Source organism: Panthera uncia (genome assembly GCF_023721935.1).
Source record: "Panthera uncia isolate 11264 chromosome B2 unlocalized genomic scaffold, Puncia_PCG_1.0 HiC_scaffold_24, whole genome shotgun sequence".
NCBI classification, from domain to species: Eukaryota; Metazoa; Chordata; class Mammalia; order Carnivora; family Felidae; genus Panthera; species Panthera uncia.
In genome coordinates, this window is record NW_026057580.1 from 17,381,166 (window position 1) to 17,399,761 (window position 18,596).

General features: G+C 38.1%; 1 protein-coding gene across 4 annotated transcripts in view; it reads right to left on the reverse strand.

Moving 5' to 3' along the window:
* Nucleotides 1–14,822: 14,822 nt before the first annotated feature.
* Nucleotides 14,823–18,596, reverse strand: part of MMUT (methylmalonyl-CoA mutase) — a 38,603-nt gene continuing 34,829 nt past the window's right edge. For all 4 annotated transcript variants that reach the window (XM_049653786.1, XM_049653782.1, XM_049653785.1 and 1 more), the window contains exon 13: nucleotides 14,823–18,249. In XM_049653786.1, the coding sequence (XP_049509743.1) occupies nucleotides 18,121–18,249 (129 nt within the window). In that variant the 3' untranslated portion in view covers nucleotides 14,823–18,120. The remainder of the gene's footprint in view (nucleotides 18,250–18,596) is intronic.

The following is an 18,596-nucleotide window of genomic DNA, read 5'->3' on the forward strand; positions in this document are numbered from 1 at the left end:
ATCAGAGGATGAGCTCATTCACTCTGAATAGCACACTGGGAGAGAGGCTGAATGGTATGCAACATCAGCCTGTAATCAAGGGACACATGTGTTCAATCATCAGCGATGCCTTGCCCCCAGTAGAGTGTAAACTGAAGGGTAGCGGAGGAGATGTCTTCTCAGAGAGCTGGTGGTTCTGTAACCAAAGCTCAAAAGGAAATTCTGCTCAGCACAATATGCAATGTCTTGCTCTCTCCTTAGTGCTGTGGGAAGGCAGTTCTGTGTTAAATCATGGGCTTTGGATAATCAATTCACAAGCAGACACGGAACACATTGATTGGTGATTTTTCACTGGGTGAGATAGAGGGGCCCAGGTTTGGCACTTACCTCTCTCTGACTCATCTTCCAAATCCCATGTTGGGGCTGGTGGGGTCTCACACTTGGCTCTGCCAGTACACTCAGGTATGTGTGCCAAGAATGGAAGGATCGTGTAAAGAGGAATTATACAGAAACACAGAACTGAGTGGGGACAAACGGGGACCTCTGACCTTCCTGAGATAGCTTGTTACCATCTTCACCCAGCAGCAGCAATAGCAGTAAGAAGAAAAGTAGACAGAGAGGCTCTTTAGCACTTTAAATTTATTTATTCCATCAAAAATCACCCCCCTCCCATCACGCTATGACTGGATCTGTAATTTAGGTAGTAAGCCTCTCCCCATGCCTATACTGTTAGCCCAGAGGCAGCAAAGAGGCTGCACATCAAAGTGAAAATGCAGCACAATTCACCTTTTGAAAAAAATCCTGCCCCTTTCATGGCATTATACTATAGGCTTATCAATGTGAAAATTAACATATAACACAGTAACTTCCAAAATGTGGATGTTTGTATGGAATGCTGTAATGGACATTTGTCATTTTTTGGATGGCTAGTATGGAAAAAATTTTTCCTGTTTGAGGGCAATCTCAAAGTAGAGGTGGGTTCTATCTCTTACTACCAAAAACAAAAAGACCCTTATCTTTCCCAGCCCTCTGGCCGCTAGGGCATGAGTGTCAGGAATAGCATCAGCCAGCAGACATCCAATTCAGAACTCGTGCCTCTGAACCTTGAAAGAGTAATACAAAATATTTCAGAGAAAATCAAGACCTCGATAAAATACTAGCAAATAGAATCCACAACATATAAAAGGAATTTTACACCATTAGCAAATAGTTTGACACATGAAAACCAATGTAATACACCAAAATCAGTAAAGGACAAAGTCACATGAGCATCTCAACAGATGGAGGAAGAGCAAAACAAGAAAACAAAAACAAACTAAACATTTCACAAAGTCCAGTACCTTTTTATGATTAAAAAAAAAAAAAAAAAAAAACACTCACCAAACTAGGAATAGCAGGAAACTTTCTTGAGTTGATAAATGGCATCTATGGAAAAACTAAGCTATTATCATACTTAATGGTGAAAGACATAGTGCTTTTCCCAAAGAATAGGAACCAGACGAATATGCTCACTCTTGCCACTTCTATTTAACATCGTATTGGGGGTTCTAGCCAGGATAACTAGGCAAGAAAATGAAAAACACAAAAACAAAAACAAAAGAAAAACAGAACAAAAAGACAACCAGATTGGAAAGGAACAAGTAAAACGATCTCCATTTCCAGATAACATGATCTTGCATATAGAAAATCCTAAGAAATCCACTAAAAGTAGAAATGAAATAATAAATGCATTCAGTAACTCTGCAAAGTACAAACAAGATCAATACACAAGAACCAAGTGTGTTTCTTGTACTAACAATAAACAATCTGAAAATTAAGTTAAGGAAACAATTCATTTAAAATAGTATCATAAAAATAAAATACCTAAGAGTACATTTAACGGAAGAGGTACAAACATACACTATAAAAACTACAAAAACATTAATTAAAGAATGAATTAGAGCGGATGAGGTGAAGTTGAGAGTCAAGTAATAGCAGAGTACCTAGGCGTGAGGATGCTGGTGACAATAGGGACTGATGTCCTCATGACCAGTGTCTCATGGCAATGCAGCAAGGAATTGCTCCTGTTTACCGAATAAAATGTTGGTTGTGATGTGTTTCCAAATTTGGGCACATTTTCTGAGTCTGTTTCATCAGCCCTCCCTTAAATTCAGAGATTTATGTACTGTCCTTTCAATACATTTTATTCAGTCAGAGCTGGTTTCTATTTTTTTTTCTTTTTTTCTTTTTTTTTTTTGTGACCAGGAATCCTGGCTAGTGTAGGTATTATCGCTGCTTGGTTTTCGTCCTCTTCTAATGATTTTGCTTAGGAGAGGAAAAAGTCCTTGTAATTCTTAGAATGTATTTTTTAGCGCTTTTTAGTTCCATTGCTTTCCCAAGATTTAGTTCATTTCTATAATAACCTTATAATCTTACAAGTTAATAATAATAACCTTATAAACCATATATATTATTAATCTTTTTTTATCTGTGTAAAAACTAGTTAAAGGAGGTACGGGGGGGGGGGGGGGGGCACCTGGGTGGCTCAGTCAGTTAAGTGTCTGACTTCAGCTCAGGTCATGGTCTCGCGGTCCGTGAGTTCGAGCCCCGCGTCAGGCTCTGTGCTGACAGCTCAGAGCCTGGAGCCTGCTTCGGATTCTGTGTCTCCCTCTCTCTTTATCCCTCCCCGACTAGTGCTCTGTCTCTCTCTGTCTCTCAAAAATAAATGTAAAATAATTTTAAAAAAAAGTAAAAAAAAGAGGTCACACGGTTGTCTAAGAGAGTCTGTAGTACAGATGAAAATCTAGGTCTGCTAAGCACATATCCCAGGTAATTTCTACTTTAATTTTGTGTGCTCAAAACACAGAAAGCATGTTAGCTGGACTCTCCTAACGAGGACGCCACTGAGGTCAGGTGGATCCCACACTAAACACTATTAAAAGCTCAAAGATAGAGGAGTAGCTATGTGAATTACTTATAACTTGTTAATGGAATAGGCAGCAGTCATGAACAGTTATGTTTTCCAAAAGTATTTAATGCCATGACAAACTAATGTGATATTGTTTGGAAATTTTAGAATAAACACTGCCAGAAACAAAGTGAATTGTGCTTTGTGCAAACAGATATGTGCTTATGTGTGTTTGTCTTATACTATGTGTGTGTATGTGTGTGCCAGAAGACCTTCATAAATACTGTGTAACATGCTAGCCATTAATAACAAAAAGATAAGGAAAACAGTATACATTTCGAGGAGAAATAGAGGCAGCAGGAAATAGTCAATTATAAAGGAAACAAATAACTAGTCTTGGACCATGAAGGAAAAGACTTGGTCCACAGCAATCCTACTATGCTGTACTTACCAAATAATTATCTCACAATCAAGTCCGTGAGAGGAAACCACACCTTTTCTTTCTGTGTCAAAGATGCCTATCACTTTTGAATTGCTTGTGGCTGCCACAGCTTTCCCAAATTGCTGAGTCCTCCCAAGTCTTCCTGAATGCTGACCTCTCCTGGCCATTTCTGCTATTGCAGTCCTTCCAACCTTGGCACGCTTAATACCGAGGCAGCAGTCAGCCTATTCTCTTCACTGTCAGAGATGAGCTGAAATGATCAGAGGTGCCTGAGAGGATATCACTACTGGGGACCCACTGCCAATAATCCTAAATCTCCTTGATGTCAGTATTTCTATTATCCAAATCCAAGTACTCTCGATTTCCTGGTTTTACACCTTTCTGCTCCCACCTGTGTCCTCCCTCTGCCTAACTGAACAGTAAGACTCAATTCGATAATTGTGAGTCTCCATGTTAGACAATAAAACAACTAAATGTGGCAGCAATACCAATTATGAGAGAAGGAAGCCTGGGCTCTTGGACCACTGTAATTCCATCTGTCACTTATAGGAAATTTCAATGGAAGGGGCTCTGTCCTAATATCTGAAAAGAGGCTCCAGAGGTCTCCAGCTGTGGTTAAAAACAGAACCTTCATTTTGGTCAGTTCTTATGGACAATCACTATACTACTACACAATTTCACGGGTCATAAAACTGTTGTAGCCACTAATGACCAGCCGGCTCTTTTGCCAGACCAGTACAATCACTTGATAAGGGCATCTGTCAGTCATTCAAGCAATATTTCCTCTTCATGCTGAGAGTTAATCGCTGGCTAGGATAGAATTAGAAAGCAAGCTTTAACAAAGAAGGTCATCCAACTGGTAAAATGGATTTGATGCCATTTATATTATTGTTGTGGCCTGATAAACAATTCTAGATGGATTATTTTAGGCAACACAGGTTTTCATTAACAGCCTTGGATATTTCTAAGGACAGTTTCCTTAGAAAGTATATACACAATTTGGAGTGTTTCTGAGCATATTTGTGTTTCAGTCTTTCTTAAGTCAAATGATTAGAGAGCTCATTAAACTACATAAATTAATACACTGGCTCCAGGAATGAGAAGAGGGGAAGAAAGAAGTAGAGAAGAACTGAGCAATTAACACAATGAAGCAAGGTGCGGGCCCTTTGAGCAAAAGGCTGTGAAGCTTTGCATGGCCAGTCTGCAGAGCCACAGTTGGGAGCACTGCCCTTGATCACAGCTTTCATTTTCATTGAATCTTTGTATCTTGCCTCCAGCATGTCTGCTTTCAATTTAAGTCTAGTTTATTTCAGGCCTTCCGCTTGTGGAGTCCTGCTAATAACATGGTCAGATAATCTGAACAATCTGTCTTTGTTTTCCTAGGGTGCAATTTGTTTGCCTTTGCAAGGAGTCCAAGACTTATTTCACAAAAACATGCAATGAAGATAAATATAATTACAATCAAAGAGAGAGTATTTAAGAACCTGAACTTGGTCTTGACGCCGTGAAGGATACAATAGAAGTATATATTAATTAGAATGCATGGGGAGCAAGAACAGAATGTGCAGTTAAAACTGCTTTAATTGATAAGAATAGTTCTTCTACCCCACTGTGGAAGTCCTGGAGGTAAGGCACTTCTAAAGTCTGTGTAGTTGCTCAACAATAGGATCACAGACACCTGTTCCTGACAACTTTCTACCCCTGCCACCTTTAAATTACTGGCTCTCATTTTTGGCTTTTCTCCTTTTGTCATGGTAAGATAGCCTTAATAGCTCCCAGCAACCACAGCAAAGCAAGGCAGCAAGGGATTTTCTCTTCCGTCTTTTTTTTTTTTTTCTTTTAAATCAGGGATTTAAATATTTCCCAGAAACCACAGAGCTGACTTCCGCTCAGGTCTGATTGGCCAAAATTGGGGCCACTGCCAAAGTCCTAGCTGCCTAGGCATTTTCAACCTCTACAGCAGGATGAGGATTCTGCTGGCAAGGAAACACAAAGGAGCTTATAGAAAGCTGGTGGATGAGCAGTCAACACAATCTGCCATACAACAGTGTAAGATAATTTTACTCTCAAAGAGCTTACAACTGACTACTACTAATAACACTAACAACATCATTTTGTATGATGACTGGCTGTTCACAAAGTTCTTTCAAATAAATTATCTCTCTTAATCTTCACCTTACCTTGCAAGGTAAATTACTCTTCCCATATTTTTAATGAGGAATGTGAATCTCAGTATGCAGAAATACTAGTCATAGAACACAAATTAAACCTCCTTCAACTTTGCAAATGTAGTAGCATACAAACTTAGAAACCGTGGACATTAATTAGAACTGGAATGGAGATATTAAGACCCAGAGACTGAGTCAGGGAAAGCAGGCACTTCATAGTCAGATCACTACCAAAGATTAGCTCACGGTCTAGGAGAAGAGGAAATAAGGAAACAAGAAATATTAGCACACAATGAATGGGTAAAGTTCTAAGACAGGGATCACAAACGCAAGATTAGCTGAGAAGTTTAATTCCACAGTATTTACTGGGCACCTACTCTCTGTGCAAATTTTAGACTGTGGAGAAAATCAGTGTGAATTAGATTTAGTTTCTATGCTATTAACAGCAGAGTCTAATATAATACCAATTAGCAAATGCCCTAACAGCAAATGAATCACAATATTTCATGAATAATTGGGGAAAGATGAAAGAATATAGGCAGGTCCCAGAGAGGAAGCAGCATCTTTGCTTAACATTGAAGAAAGGATAGAGATCAGGAGAACATGTATTACAGGTAGAGGCAACATTATTACCACTGAAATAATAATAAGAACTAGAGCATATGGAAGAATAGAAAAAGGAGCCTAAGAGAACAGGTAGACTAGACAGGTAGAAACTGATGCATGAGAGAGGATGGAGAATGTCATTTTATGTGTGCCACCATAAACATCAGTTGATGTTCTTGAAATTAAGTGATCCAGGCATATAGTCAAGCCCTCTGGCTGATGGGGTGGGGCAATTCCATGGAACAAAATATAGAAAAGAGGCAGCCTAATAAGAGTGGGCATTTAAATATACCTAACTCTGAGGTCCCTGGGAGCTGATGCTGAGGAGTTGAACTCCGCTAGACTACAGTCAATTTTTCCCTACAGGATTCTGTCAATCCACTTAGATAGTGAGACTCTTCCCTTGTATTTACTGCCTAAATAATGCCTCTGACTATAGAGTTTTGGTCTCTCTAATGAAATAAAATCCCTAGCATAAGCTCAAAATATCAGGAATAAATCATCTTGATGTTTTGGGAAATTCTGGACCAAATAAATTCTAGACTCCCTTCTTTTTGTCAGTCTTGTTGTTTTATTGACTCTTCCTATAAAGCAGAGAATACAAGTTGCAGAACTCCAAAAGACAAATATTCGACCAAAGTGTGTTTCCAAAACAATCCCTTTTTGCTTCCAACTCAAGGTAATATTAAAGAATAATCATACTTGTCTTGCCCTGGTTTTTCAGGCCTCCATAAGTGAAGTATCTCTTGTACTTCAAAGGTCAGACCCTACCTGTCTTAGGAGAGGTGGTCACAGATAAAGCCATCTGAGGAAAGTTCCATGGATATGACCTGGCCACTGCTCACCTGAGGCAAGGCCACCTCACCCTCTCTTCTATGATCAAGATAAATGATCACTCTGGCATACAATTACAGCTTTTCTTTTCATATTTAAAGCACTGAGAGGAGACTTTTACTATTTAATAGAAGAATAAATATTGATGCTGAAAAGCATTGAACCAACAATTTCAATCCTGGAACTCAGTTTGAAATTAACATTAAGATTGGTGCTCATATTGAAACAACCTAAATGTTCATTCATAGAAGAGTTGTTCCATAAGTACAGTTTTGAAATGTCATGGAGAATTAACAAGAATGAGGTAGATCCATACACACTAAGATAAAACATAATACATTGTTATAAAAAGCAATTCACAAAACCATAGTATAGAATTGTCCCACTTATATAATATAAAAACATATATAAATGATACACATGTAACATTTCATAGTGAATACATCCAGAGAATTCAATGAAGTAGTATTTTCACATTTCTCTCTACACACTTCCATTTCATAGCGTGCAATCATCTGTCTACTGTGTAACCTGAAAGAAAGGTTGTGTCTGTCCGTAAGTAGTGGCATAGCAAGACTGACCCAGAGGGTCACATCCAGGAGTCTGGCTTGTCTGAATTCAGATGGGAGAGCCTAACCTGGAAGATTAGGGAGAGAATGGAAGGGGAGCAAGGGAGAATTTCCTAGGATGAACAGAAGATAGTGAGGTGAATTCTTGTCCCACTGGCAAGCAAACACTAGCAACAATTTGCCCGGTGCTGAGGGACTAATCATTATTTCACCACAATGGGACTGGGAGGCTTTCAGGAAGTTACTTTACCTTTCTAAGTGTCAGTTCTGTCATCTGTTAGGAAATGGGAAGGATTGACTAAGAGTAAATGTCATATACTTTGGTAAAGTTGAATTCAAGAGAGCTGTGCTTATGCATTTCAGCTTCATGGCTCCATCCAAACTTGGAGTACCCAATCACAGCTCCCTGAATGAAGACATAGACTTTTCTTTTTTTCCAAGGATGTTCAGAGTGTCCTGAGCCTTCTCCACTGTGTTTTAGTCAGTTGCTTGGGTCTTCTAGACTATACCCTTGTTGGGAGGTCATTGAGAAGACATGACCACCAGTTGACCCATAAACTGGGCCTGGGCAATTGGAGGCTCCTCACCCCCTCTTTTGTCCTCAGAATGTATGTTTCACACATTGTTCCCTTACTAGGAATCACTTCAAGGACAAAACCTTGAGAAAGTAATGTGTTATTGAGACCATCTGGATTATGTACATGGCAGAACCCCACTAAGGATTCTATATAAACTCTTAAGATTTTGATGGCAGGTAATAGAAATCTACTGGTCTTGCAGCCACCCAAGATAAGTCTGGGAACTCCCAAGGTTGCTAACCAACACCCACCTTCCCCTAATTCCTGATGGACAAGACTCAGTTCCATTTTGGCAATTGAATCAGTGACAAATGTTTTTGTTTTTGTTTTTGCCTCTAAATGGAGTATAATTTTTACTTTTGGATAAAAGGCTTTTGGTACAAGGGTCACCTAGAGCAGGGTACAAGAGAGCACAGTAGGTGAGGACAGTATATATTAGAGGCTAATGAGAGACAAATCTCAACTGAATCAATACAGCAAAGGTAGCTAAAAGAAAAGTGTCTCTGGTGCCAGCTTAAATAGCCTGGCTGAGTCCTGAATGGTTCTGCAGGGAGGAGGATGGGAGTAACATGGAGAACAAAGCAACTGTCTGTGGAAATGGAGCAGTCTTTGGTGTTGTCACTCATTTCAATGCTTGATTCCACCACTTGACTGAAAAGCCATTTAAGCATCCTGGGCACCATTTCTCATCTGTAATTGAGGATCATAACATGTTCTTCTCAGAGCGATTGTCATTGTAAAATGTAAAGTGGCCAGAACAAGAACAAATACCACTTGTTCACCTATGCTCCAGTTCTTCCTCTCAGTCTCCTCCACATCTTTTCTTTTGATTGAGGGCTTCCTTTTCACAGGGTGCCATAGCCTTTTATTCAGCTGTCTTCTCCCCTCCACACGATGTTCATTATGAATGAGAGTTTATTCTCTTATTACAGAATGATTTTTGGTTACCAGAGCATTTGATGCGAATACCAACCAATCAGCATATTGGTCAGTATGCCATGTTCTTAATGCCTCAGAGAGCATGAGTTGAGAGACCCACATCTCATGGTCTCATGTAGGCTCCTTGGAGGACTGAATGACCCAGTTAGAAGAGTCCTTGGCCTCCATTTCATTATGTGTGTTGTTCTGGATTATCTTTAATCCCTCCCATTTAGATCAAGGGCTTATCATAACCTGGCTCTCATATCCTTAATAACCATGTAAATCAATAATGTCAGGATCTAGGCTCCATCCACAGTTTCACCTAAAATATATGTATTAAGCCCTAACTCTTCTTCATCTTTCTAGGTTTTTTTTTTCCCCTTATATCTGTTATCACTAGGAAAACCTGAATGAAGTTGCTGTAAGCAGATCCTTATAGAAGTAACGCAACTAGAAACATAGAAAAGCACTGGAAAATGACAGAGAAGCTCATAGAAAGTAGACAAAGATTTTCTGTAAGCTAATGTAAAGTGAAGCTAGGAGTTTCCCGTATGCTCAGTATTCTTAATGAAATTAACATGATCTACTGTTACAAAGGAACTTCTAGTTTTAAACAGTTGGGATATGCTTAGTTGAATAAAGTCTCAATAATTTCTTTTTTCCAATTTAAAATTCTTATGAGGTATATCCCATTCAATGGAACTCATAAGAGTTCCCTTATGAGTTCTCTCATAAGAGAGGTCAAAAGCAGAAATAATTTAAAAAAAAAAATACACAAGTAAACAAAAAATCACTCGCTGACATTGTCTGCTGGGAGAGGTCATGGAGAGGACATGACTGCCAGATGACTTGAGAGCTGGACCTGGCCAATCTGAGGCTCCTCACCCCTCCCCTGTCCTTGGAATGGATGTTTGTCTGCCTTTCCCATAGCCGGAGCCATTTCAAGGGCACAGCCTTGAGAGATTAAGATATTGTTGAGACCATCTGGACTAAATTCATGACTGAACCCAGTTAAGACCTCTATATAAACTTTTTAAGATTCTGGCAGGGAGGTGTCGAGATCTACTCATCTTGCAGCCACCCAAGACAAGTCTCATATGTAAGCTCCCTTGTTGATTAAAACTACCACTTACCAGTCTGAAGTGGTCTGCCCCTTCTTCAGTCTCTCCCTGCCCTCCGAATATAGGGCCAATTTCATATTTTACCAAAGCTCCTGAGACTGCAAACCAACATTGTCTGACCTTCAAGTAAGTAGAGAAAATCCAGATTTGTGATCATATGAACTATGCCCTGCACCTGGCATTTCAAAATATATTTTAGGGACCAGTCCTCCAAGTGTCATTTAGTGTCTCATGCAACGATGATAGCTTATTGCATGTAAAGGTGAAAATTGTCACTGCAGTGTGTACAGTTGATGGAGAATAGAAGCGGCCTCCTCAGTAGCTAATAAAAGGCCATCTGGAGATTGCCTTCAACAATGATGTTACATTTCATTTTTTTAATGCACTAGAGATTGCATGGAAAATTAGGTTTTGTGAAAGCTAGCAAAGTGGCATGCCTGTTGCCTTTCCTTGGGACTTTGTCATTTATATTTATGATATTGTTTCTAAACTGACAAGGTGACTCAAATCAAATCCATTTATAGAACTTACTTTGGATGTGCTGCTGTAGATTTCTAGATATCACAAATCCACACCTTAGAAACAAACTGAATATCAGACCTTATGTACTAGTGTCCTCTGATATCTGTAGTAAAGTAAAATAGAAAATTTGATATTTTTCCTTCCAGTCTTAACTGAATGAAAAATTTGTCCATTGTCATATTGGATAACCTGCACATTTGTTTTCTGTCTATCCAAGGGAAATAAAACCAACATTCTTCGGTGTTTACTCTTTCTGAGATACACATTCATATAAAAAAACTCAAGGAGGATATTAAAGTATTTCTTAAACTGAGGCTCAGTAGTAAATAGATAACTTGCCCAGAATCCAACATGTGGTAAGAGGCTGAAACAGACTGGGTAAGTCTAATGCCCAAGTCTATGCTCTTTCCACACCTCAACATGAGACACTGAGATTGAGCCAAGAGACCACATCCTGGGTGCATAACCATAAAAGCCTACAGAGGAAGCTTGATTGATGGGACAGAGAACAGAAAAGGAAAATGTATTTTCATATCGGAATAAGAATCTTAGAAGTCATTATACCCATCAACACCCACAATTCGGTTAGTTCCACAACACTGGCTCATCTTCGCTATCATTTAGTGGACCTTCGGCAGACACCCAAAGTGAAATTTTTTTCTTTTAGCCCTGATTGTGCATGAGTATGTGTGAGGACACACACTCAAACACACACATATGCATCTGTTAAAAATACTCAAATTGTTTAATGAAAATAATTTGACAGAGGAAATGTACCCATACAGAGAAAAGGGTGCAGGCAGCATTCCTTAGCACACTATTTGCTTTCCACTCTTGGTTCCCTACAGAGCGCAGAGTTCTGTTATTGATATCTCTTTAGGAAGTGTTCTATCATACACGTGTTGGACTCTCCTGGTTCTTCAACTAAATTTGGCCTCAGTAAAGCCATATTTTCACTGGGGATAAGGGTGGGAGAGTAGTAGGGTGCATGAGAGCATAAGCTGTGCACAGGTGACTTAAAAAACAAAACAAAACAAAACAAAACAAAACAAAACAAAACAAAACAAAAAAAGGCCTTGGCTGCCAACTTCCCATTATGCAGGAAAATCCATTGCAAACTATGCCTGAATCTTCTCTTTTTCTCTGCCCCTACGCCCATTCTAGTACTGACACAAATACCCTGTTTTCTCCTTTAGCTCCTTTATAATCTCATACAGATCAAAATGATGTGTGTAACAAGATCAGATATGGATTGTCAATACCTTTTCCAAGATATTTGCAGTTTACTCTCAATTCTACTGGAATTAGAGATGCAGTCTCCTGTTAAAGTAATTTCCAGCATAACTAAGCGTGCAGGGAAGTGTATTTGGGGACAGCATCTTTGGAATCATAGTATTTATTTCTTCTCTTGGTCTACAAATTTACTGTCCAACTGAATAGCAACTTGATGAGAGTCAGAAATTTTGAATGAGTAAAAGGTCATTTTTTTGTCGAGTAAACCATGGTAATTCCAATTAGTCATATCCTCAGGAAAGAGATCTCACTGAAAAATTTTTACTCCAGTGAGGAGTGAGTCATACCCACAAATTCACTTAAAGAACCCTTAAAGAACCCTTAGCAGAGTTCTTAGCAAATATAAGTCTAGAATTATCTCAAATGTTTTCTGGCATTTTGTAGGACAAAAAGGATACTTTGAATCCTGGACAAAAAAAAAAAAAAAAAAAGAAAAAAATCCTTTTTAGTCCTGAGTCTTTGCTTCATAATCAAAATAAATATTCTAGTCAAAAAGCCTGGGTTTTGAAAATGAGACCTGTCTTATTGTTTGGGCAAGCCAAAATAAGAAGTGATTAACTTCTCTCACCTAAAAAGGCAGGCAACAAACACAGCTTGTCTTAATATTCAGGCCTATTGCAGGCACCATCTCTCTGTGCCATTTTATTTAAATGGTGCTGACAAGATAGGTATACATGTACAGCACATACCTGAAAAGTTTTGTTTTCTCTCCCAAACTACGGAATGATTTGCCAGTGATGGCAGATTCCTTTGTGATACATATTTAGTACAATGACCCTGGGTTTGAGTGTGAGGTTTACAAAATGGTCTGAAACTAAGAGGTGTATTCTTAGCTATAACCACATTTTTAGTAAGAAATAATTAGATTCCAAAACAAGAAATATCTCCCTAATCACAGACACTTTGGCAAATCCTAGGCAAAAAGGGAAATGCAAAATATCTCCTTTGCCTCCTATCTCACTGTCATTTTAAAAAAGCTATTATCTATCACAAAGCCCTTAGTTATAAAAAGGATGTGAGAGGAAAAATTCTTATAGTTTTTAAAACTACAATTTTTAAAAAATCTCACAGTAAGATGTTAATAAATGATAAAATCCATACCCTGTATTTCAACCTTACCATGAATTGCATGCTTCGACTACATTCACTGCCCCCATTTCCCTGAATAAGCTGTTTCCACATACCTGTTTTACGTACTCACACTTCTGGCCACTTAATCTCTCTCATTGTTTTAGGGTCCAGATGTTGTCTCCTCTTTGAAGCTTTCATTTCCCCCACAGGAGAAAATTAGAAACTCCTTTTGTGTTCTCATGGCACTACATGGATACCTCCTTTACAACACTGTAGTCATAGCCTCCTCATGAGCTCATCTGCTGCAAATTGGCTACTAGCTCCCTGAGAATAAGAATCATGTCAAATGCATATATTATGTTTATTTCCAAGGGCTAGAAGTGAGGCTAGCATAAAGTATAACAATAATAATTACTATGGAAAACATTTATTAGTCTTTTACTGTGTGCCGCACAACTCAAAGCAGGTTTTGTGCATTATCTCATTTAATCTTTAAAACAAACATTTGACATGGGCTCTCTCATCATCCCTCTTTTAAGACAGAAAATTGCAGCAGAATACATGCAGGACTAGGACAGTGCAAGACTGCAAAGTAAATGGCTCCCCCTGGAGTTTGACAGTGTGCAACCTGTGCACGATTAGCAATGGCCTCTTAGTCAATGTTTTTAGAATTGAGTGTAAATGTTTAATTTAATATTAGGCTTTTAGCAGATGTATTTACAATTTAAAAACATATTTTTAGAGGTCTTTGATGCCTTAAACCAAAGAACACTTTAGAGGCAAAGAGAGTCATCTGCCTGGTGTCCTTTTAAACTTATTGTCTAGATAACCATTTATTCTGACAGAAAATTGTCACTAAATTGCCCTGATGACCATATGGTCTAATAAAATGACAAAACTAAATAGGCAATAGGACAGACTATTTAAAGTCAAGTAAAGACAATCCAGAAAGCCTAAGAATGTCATTACTGTTACTCTTCTCTTATACCCTCCTAAGCAAGCTCTAGGCTAAGCTTTTTGTTCACAGAAGGAAATAACAACAAAGATGTCTTTTTGTTATACACATATGTAATGCTTACTGGCTATGTGCAGCTTAGCTAAAACACAATGAAATCTATGTTTTTATTTTCCAAAAGTAATAGCATATTAGAATTTAACAAATGGTAGTCAACCAATAAAAGTGTATATTACATAAATTCATGACATTTACCTTAATTATATTTTGCCAATGATCTCAGAACCAAAAGGGTATTATTAGAGGGTATTGTTATTTCAGATAACCCTGAAAGAAGTTACTAAATTCTGCATTGCTCTTTTTTAAGGGCTTCAGGGTAATTTGTGTTTTGTGTTGTGTGTAAATACTCTTAATATCATGCCCTGATCTCATATTAAGTGGTAAAGGAGGTCAGTATAACAAGGGGTTTGAATGCAGAGGGAGGAAATAGGCCGTGAATAATTAGAGACTTAAAATGAGTTAATGTGAATTAGAGACGGATTTACTAAATAGAATTCAGTAATAATCTCATATCCAAGGTCACATTCTAGCTTCACTGCTAATGAACTCATCATTTTAGCACAAATGCAGCACAGTTCATGAACAATTATCAACACGTAGTTGTACTGACCACAAACCACAATCAAAAAGGATGACATTAGGTGCATCTAAGCAGATTATTAAAGAGATGTGCTTTTCCTGACAGTGTTCGCAGAGCCTATGGGTCTCTAGGATGGGGCATTAGTTCAAGAATGTTTTTTCAGGGAAACAGAATAATCCTGAACTTAGGGAGACACCTACAGGTACAGCAGAAAAAAATAAAAAGAGGATCTAAGAAACAGAAAACAATAGCATTATGTTTATTGAGAAAAACCAAAACGATTTTTCTTTGAAAAGATTTTTGATTACTGAATTTTTCACAGTTAGGCACAAATATTTGTCTAATGGATGGTTCATAATTCTTTGGAAAGGAGTCAGGACTTGTCTATCGGTGGAAATAATGTTAGTTGTTTCCATCATCATTTTTACTGAGTGTCTACTAGATAGTCACAAGTGTTTTTAGTCATCACTTTGATAAGTTTTTTCTCATTTAAATTAAAAATATACCGGGTAAAATAAACATATTCTACAGTAGCAGACATTTATGTCTTAACATAAATAGTTTTATTAGATCCCCTTTGTGTTAAGAAAAAGTTTTCAAGTAGTATGAAGCAGGTGGGAATTTGAAGATGCCAGTGAGGGGTGGCGGTGACACATGGCATAATCTTGTCTGTGGGTAGATAGAGCTGTTTAACAGCCCCCTCACCTCTCCTCTCTGTTATATGAGTCCCTGTTCCCTGAAATGGAAATCAGAGGAAGAATTCATCCTGTTTTCTTTGGTTTTGTTACTTTAACTCTTCTACCTCCAGGCAGGTTTTGTTCAGAAGGGATGCCTCTTCAAACATCTCCTCCACTTCCTGTATTTGAGAATATTTATATAACAATGACATTTCCAGTAACTAGCAGGGAAAGGATTTTGATGCACCCTAAAGACATCATTCTATCATGCTTCCAAAGCCAGAAAAACTCTAGTATTGACAAAAAGATCACTGGAAAACAAATCACATCATTTTATCTTTTCCCGATTTTGACGTTATGTCAGTAAATCCAATCTCGAAATCACTGCACATCAAAAATGGTCCACAAAAGAACCACCATAATAGGTGAGGGGATATAGCAGATTCCACACAGTGAATACCCAAGGATCAAGAACCTTTTTTTTTTTTTTTTAAGATAGAAGACAGATTCTGTCAATTCAGTCTTCCAAAATAAGATCTTATCCTCTCCATGTTTGTCGTCTCCGAGCAGCACCTGAGCAGATAAGTTTAGATACCAAGAATATCTCTATTACATTATTCTAACAGTCTTCTCTCAACTCGTCTTGTCCCCATTAAAAGGCATCTTCCACACAGCTGTTGTGCTAAACACAAACCTTGTCAGATTAGTTCCTTAGTAAAAACCCTTATAGGATTCTGTGTTTTCAAGATAAAGTTCAAATCCCTTAACTTGCCTCTGTACACAATCTGGCTTCTGCCTACCTTCCCAGCTTCATGCCTTACCATTCTTTTTAACAATAGTAATACTACAATAACAATATTAATACCATTTATAAAATATGTACCATATGGAAAGACTGTCCTAAATACTTTTATTGTGGTAGAATATACATAAAATTTACCTTCTTCACCATTTTTAAATGTACTGTGGCTTTAAGTTCACTCACATTGCTGCACAACCATTGCCACCATCCATCTCTAGAACTTTTCATCTTCCCCAACTAAAACTCTATAACCTTTCAATTCCCTAATGCCCCATTCCCTCTCCCCAGGCCCTAGAAACCACCATTCTACTCTCTGCCTGTGTGAGTTTGACGATTCTAGAAATCTCATATAAACAAAATCATTTGCCTTTTGTGACTGGCTGATTTCATTTAGCATGTCTTCAAGCTTTTTCTATGTTGTGGCATGTGTCAGGATTTCCTTCTTTCTTAAGGCTGACTAGTATTCTAAGTATACATTTTGTTATCCACTTATCTCTCAAGGACACTTGGGTTGCTTCCACCTCTGGGCTATTGTGAATAAAGCTGCTATGAACATGGGTACACAAATATCTATTCAAGACCTCACTTTCAGTTCTTTTGCATATATACCTAGCAGTGGAATTGCTGGACTGTTTGGTAACTGTTCAGTGTTTTTGAGGAATTGTATCATTTTCTCCAGTAGCGACAACATTGTACACTCCCACCAGCAATGTACAAGGGCTCCGTGATAATTTTAGGTAATAGGTACTTACAACAGGTAATCAATTTGACTGGTCATGGGGTGCCCTGATTACATATTATTTCTGGGAGTGTCTGTTAGGGTGGTTCTGGATAAAATTAGCATTTGAATCAGCGGATTTAATAAAGTAGGTTGCCCTCCCTAACGTGTGCGAGCATCTTCCAATCTGTTGCGGACCCGAATAGAACAAAAGGGGCACCTGGGTAGCTCAGGTCAAGATCTTGTGATTTGGGAGTTCAAGTCCTACATCAGGTGAGCAAGAGCCCTGCTTCAGGTAAAACACAAGCCCTGCTTTGAGTGAGTCCCACTTCTCTCTCTCTCTCTCTCTCTCTCTCTCTTTCACTCTCTCAAAAAGAAAGAAAGAAAGAAAGAAAAAGAAAGAAAGAAAGAAAGAAAGAAAGAAAGAAAGAAAAAGAAAACAGGTAAAAGGCAGAGGAGGGAGGAATTCACCCCTTTTATTTCCTGCCTCACTAACTGATTTGGGACACTTCATATCAGCTTCTCTTGCCCTTAGGCTGTGATTTACACCATGCACTCCCTTGGTTATCAAGTCTTAAGCCTTGGACTGTACCATTAGCTTCTATACTCCCAGCTTACAACATCATTCTGGAGAAAGTCATATATTAACAACCTAAGCACATTCATCTTAGGAAATATTTATAAGCATCCACTCTCCTGGTCTTGAGCCAAGCCCAGCAATAACAAAGTCACATGTTCATGCCCAAGAAGAAAGTAAAGTCAGATTTGAAGCAATATTCTGCCATTTCTCCCCTGTTCCAACTTTTGGGTCTAACTTAATATTCTTATTGAAATAATTCTGGTAGAGTTTGGTTGAGGACCACAACCACAATATGTTTCTCTACATAAATATGCTTCCTTATTTTTTCCAAGATAGGTGTAATTATTTTATTCATATATCAATTTTATTTTATCATGCTCAAGTCAATACAATGCTAAACTGAAGAATGAGACTAATCAGAAATTTGGGGGAGGGTAAAGTTTAATTTTTTTTAAATAGAAAAATAGTTTTGTAAGAAATACTTCAAATAAATATCATGATTTTCTGAAATAATACCACTGTCTAGAGTTTCTGATGAAGTACTGAGCATGTATTATAGAGTTTTTAAGTATATTTAATTTTTAAAGTGAAACTGTACATACACGCTTATAACATCACAAAATTCTTAAGTCAGGTATTTTAATGTAGTTTTAAGAAAGTACGTATCAGGGGTTGAATTAAATTGAAGACACAGTTTTACTCTTTGACCATCATTGAAAGACTATTCTAGAAAAAAAGCTAACTCAAAAAGAGGATGTTACACAGATTTCTGCTTCTTTTCCAAACACTTCTCAATATCACCAAGCACTTGAACGGCAGCCTTTGGAATTCGAGTCCCAGGACCAAATACACTGGAAACTCCGACTTCAAACAGAAATTCATAATCCTGTTGAAAGAATTTGTTTAATTAATAAAAGAGACAATATTTAATTTCAAGGAAATGAAACTAAAGGGCAATAAATGCTGCCCTTTCTTTGTCCCTGATGCCCCCAACTGTCTCAACTGGTACACTAATGGCATCTGGGGTTGAAAAATTCTTCCTTCACTGGGATAGCTAATAATAGCTGCCAGCACCCCTTGTACTTGAAGTCATTAAAAGAACAAAGCATACTCTGCCCCTTTTCCAAATACCCCAGTGTGTGGTATGTGGTAGAAGTTGTATGCCCCACTGATTGAGAACTTCTGAGCCCTAAGCCGTATAATTTTCTCTCACCTAAATTTTTACTTGTCATT